Source organism: Aythya fuligula, chromosome Z (assembly GCF_009819795.1).
Source record: "Aythya fuligula isolate bAytFul2 chromosome Z, bAytFul2.pri, whole genome shotgun sequence".
In the NCBI taxonomy this organism is placed as follows: domain Eukaryota; kingdom Metazoa; phylum Chordata; class Aves; order Anseriformes; family Anatidae; genus Aythya; species Aythya fuligula.
This window is the reverse complement of record NC_045593.1, coordinates 25907064-25911156: the sequence shown is the minus strand read 5'-3', so window position 1 is coordinate 25911156 and position 4093 is coordinate 25907064. Positions and strand designations below refer to the sequence as shown.

General features: G+C 42.0%; 1 protein-coding gene across 1 annotated transcript; it reads left to right on the top strand.

Moving 5' to 3' along the window:
• The first annotated feature begins 227 nt into the window (after positions 1-227).
• Positions 228-2080, top strand: S100Z (S100 calcium binding protein Z). Its single transcript, XM_032206466.1, has 2 exons — positions 228-368; positions 1922-2080. Exons 1-2 carry the CDS (start codon positions 228-230, stop codon positions 2078-2080), a joined length of 300 nt encoding a protein of 99 aa, XP_032062357.1.
• Positions 2081-4093: the final 2013 nt, after the last annotated feature.

Here is a 4093-nt window from a genome sequence, read left to right as displayed (position 1 = left end):
TTTAGAAGTGAATTCTAATGAATTCAGGAACATGTTTTATTTTATAACAATCTAGACTTGTTCACATGCATTTGACAGCATGGATCAGCTGAAAGCCCATTTTCTCAGTGCTGATAACAATTTCTACCTCCAGCTAGCTCTCCATCCCTTCCCCAAGGAAGGACTTTGATTCCTCTGCCATGCCACTGATTCTGCGTCTTTGCCCCACAGCTCTCCTGCTTGCTGCTATGTCCACACCACTGGAGGATGCTATGAACACCTTGATCAGGATTTTTCATCACTACTCTGGCAAAGAAGGAGACAGATACAAGCTCAGTAAAGCAGAACTCAAGGAACTCCTCGCCAGTGAGCTCACTGACTTCCTTTCAGTAAGATGCAGCTCCTGAGTTTCTTGAGTTTCTGTTTCACTGGTGAGATAAGCAGCTATCAAAGTGTTCAGGAATAGCATCTCTTTACACAGCAAACATCCTGCTATAGCCTCTCAGATGACAACTGTCTTGCAGAGACGGAGAGAAAGAGATGAGATCAAATTTCACTGTTGAAAAGTGTGTTTTCAGAGGGTGGTCTGGGCCCCCAGTTCTCTCCCAGGTGCCACAAGGCAGGCACTTTGTGCTTCGCTTGCTGTGCTTTTGGACAGAAGGGCCAGCAGCAGCCAGAACTAGTAACAAAACTCATGCTGGATCAGGCTTTATTTATTTGTTCGTTTGTTTTAGTAATGGAGCAGAAATAAGTCATTCAAAGATTCAAATTCAGCAACCAGCTCTCAGGAAATGACAAAGTAGTTTGCATACCATATGGCATGGGACATCCCTCTGGTTCCCTTAGGCCAGCTGTCCTGGCTGTGTCCCCTCCCAGCGCCTTGTGTACCCCCAGCGTCCTCGCTGGCAGAACAGCACATGGAGCTAAAAAGGCCTTGTCTCAGTGTGAGCACTGCTCTGCAATAACTGAAACATGGGTGTGTTATCAACACTCTCTTCATCAAAAATCCAAACTACAGCATTGTGTGGGTCTCTGTGAAGAAAATTAACTCTGTCCCAGACAAAACTATGGCATGACACCATGGTCATGCAATAGGTGAGCTCCAAGGTCCATTTTATTCTTGACGGCCTAACTAAATCATACCCAGCTGTGATGCGGAAACTGTTATGGGAAACCACAGACACACTAGAGCTGCTTATCTGTCCCACAGTGTTATTAAGAAAACCTTTCAGGGATAAGTATTTTGATACGAATATCTCTTTACATGTTTGTTGTGTTCTTCATTACACAGCATTGACACTTTACGGAATAATGACCTGATCCATAACAGATTTTCTGTATCGTCTAAATTGTAAGGATTGTTGAGGACCCTATCACCATCAGTAGGACTTTTAATATATTGTATCCATTTTCTTGAATTGGATTTTCTTTTAATCTTTGTTATTGATTTATTTTCATGAGATTGACTGTCCTTACTCCCACTGCATAGGATGTGTTGTTTGTCAAGTAGAGATATTCTGAATGCGATGAATGGAGGTATAATATGACCATTTATAAACAGTTGCTTGAAAATCAGAGTACTATTTGTTATGGATGATACAAAGAAATTTCAATTTTTATTTATTTACTTATTGCACATTACAGATTAGACTTGTGCTCAGCAGCTCCTAAAACTTGTTTGATTCATTTCAGTGTCCATTCAGTACCTGTATTCCTTCTAAGAGCTGCAATGTTCCCAGTTTCTGTAGCTGCATACCTTTGGGACCCCAGACCTACGTTTTTAATGTTATGACTCACGTATATTAGTATTTGGGTGCATATTGCACTCACCCTTTTATTTAATAGTATCTGGTCTTGTGTCATACTGGTGGGTTGCACCATCACGTGTGTTGTAATTATGCATTCAAGATCTGCCCAGCTAAGATACTTTTTTTCTCTTTAGGGCCAAAATGATCCCCTTCTGGTCGATAAGATTATGAAAGATCTGGACTCCAATAAAGACAATGAAGTGGATTTTAATGAATTTATGACTCTGGTTGCAGCTTTGACTGTGGCATGTAATGATTTCTTTGAAGAACAACTAAAGGAAGAAGGATTTTAAAAATGCTCGATACAATCAATCTCATCACCACAAATACAATGAAGTATATCTACTTAGCTAGTGCTCATCAGCATTTAGTGAATGCAAACCATCATCAGTCAAACTGCTACTGCAATAAGACACTTATAGACCAGATCAGCAACTGGTGTAAGCTGGACCAAAGGCAGCTTACACTGTTTGAGATCTGGCTTTTAGTATTCTCAGCCTTTGCACTGCGGGTGTCTGTAACACACACTGATCAGTTTCCCAGGTCCCAGGCTTGGGGTGGCAGAGCACTTGGCAGGAGTTAAGACTTCACTTTTGTAAGTGTCAGTGGAGTGGGAAGTAAAAGGAACATGAATGTTGCTTACATACTTTCTGAATTGGAAAATTTGGAATGAGACATAAAATTTGCCATTTAGTTTTCAGTCATTCTGTAACAAACATGCTTCTGCAGGTCACAGAAAGTTGTTTGTTTCTTGCTCAGCTCTGCTTATTCCAACGCCCTTTTTATTTGCTGCTCCATACGTCCCTGCACTCTCGTATTTCAGATATGGTCACAGCTGCCTCCCGCCGCCTGAGCAGATGGTGTTGCTTGCTGTGATTATGGGTTCATTTCCCCCAATCTCCCCAGCTTCCATTTTGTTGTGTTGGCATTACTGCATCCCAGTGGTCCACCTCTTTGTTTGTCATAAATGAATTCACTCATATGATAAATTATTCAAATACATAGAAGTTTTAGTCAGCAAGCTGCTCTGAGGGCTGATGGAAGAACTGGGTCTTTAGGGGAAATGTAAATGCCTGCTGCTTTCATTATTCTGGCACCCTTAAGAGGAGAGCTTTTAGAGGACCACTTGTGGTGGATTTCATGATAGGATCCCGGAGTACAGCTTCATCATGTGAGTCATCTGATGGAACAATAATTTCTTCTTGTGCTGATCCAACTCCCTTCATGGATGTGGTGCAAAAGGGGCAGTGGGACCCCATGGCCAGACATGGAGAGAGAAATGTTTCAGTGTTAACCCATCCTTGGACTGAAATAAGTGTATATCTAGATTCCTGTTTAAACATACTTCCAAACCCCTGCAAATCCTTAGTGACAGCATGTTGCAGCTTTTTTCTTGCATGGAGTGCTCTCATTGTTTATTTTTGTTTGGTTGGTAATTTCAAACTGTAATAAAAGGTGTCTGAATTAAGTGAAGATTATCTGTTTGTGTAAGAGGTCAAAAAAAAAAAAAACAACAAGAACCTTCAATGTGCCAATTTGCTGTTTAACTTGCTGTCAAACAGAACCCCCAGATCCCTCTCTGCAGGGTTGCTCTCCAGCCTCTCAGCCCCCAAATGATCTTATCTTGGAAAAAAAAAAGAAAGAAAAAAAAAAAAAGCAAGTTTGGGTGGTGGTAGAGGCTCTTTAACTCTACCATAACAGAAGTTATATAGCATTCACAGAATGTCTTATACAGGAGCGTGGCAGAAAGTATTAAACTGAAGACAATAACACAACTTTTTGTCCTCTTTCATGTCATGCACTTTAATATCCTTGCTGTTCTTGGACGAGGGTGGCAGCAGGACCAGCCAGAAAAGGCAAGACTTCTTTCATGGTCCTGAAGACTGTTTCTGGTCTCTCAGAGCTTCCCCTTCTTGGGTGGCATGGAGAGGAGCATAGTCTAAACCTTCAGCCCAAAGCTACAAGGACTCAGGTTGTCTCAGTGAGGACTGCTTTGTCCATTACAACTTTTGAGCAAAAACCTTTCTGGAAATAAGCTTCAGCACGTCCATAACCCCCGTGCCTATCCTTGGTGGGACCCTAGACACTCAGCAGCTTGTGTGTTGAGTGTAGCTGTGGAAAGTCACAACTGGGGTCAGACAGGGAGCCCTGCTGAAGAGGGTTTGTGGAGCCATCTCATCAGCAGAACTGACTGCAGACTGAGTGCAGTCTCGCTCCTCTGCAGAAGGGGCTTGCTTGCATAAGAACCAGACAAGAATGACTCAGATGGCCTTTATTCCAACCAAAGTTTTATAAAACTTAATAAA

What these genes read in the sequence shown, in the direction of transcription:
- S100Z (XM_032206466.1), top strand. Translation starts at nt 228, where the DNA reads ATGTCCACACCACTGGAGGATGCTATGAACACCTTGATCAGGATTTTT. An exon ending in AGCTCACTGACTTCCTTTCA is followed by an intron (nt 369 to 1,921) that starts GTAAGATGCAGC and finishes TTTTCTCTTTAG; the next exon opens with GGCCAAAATGATCCCCTTCT.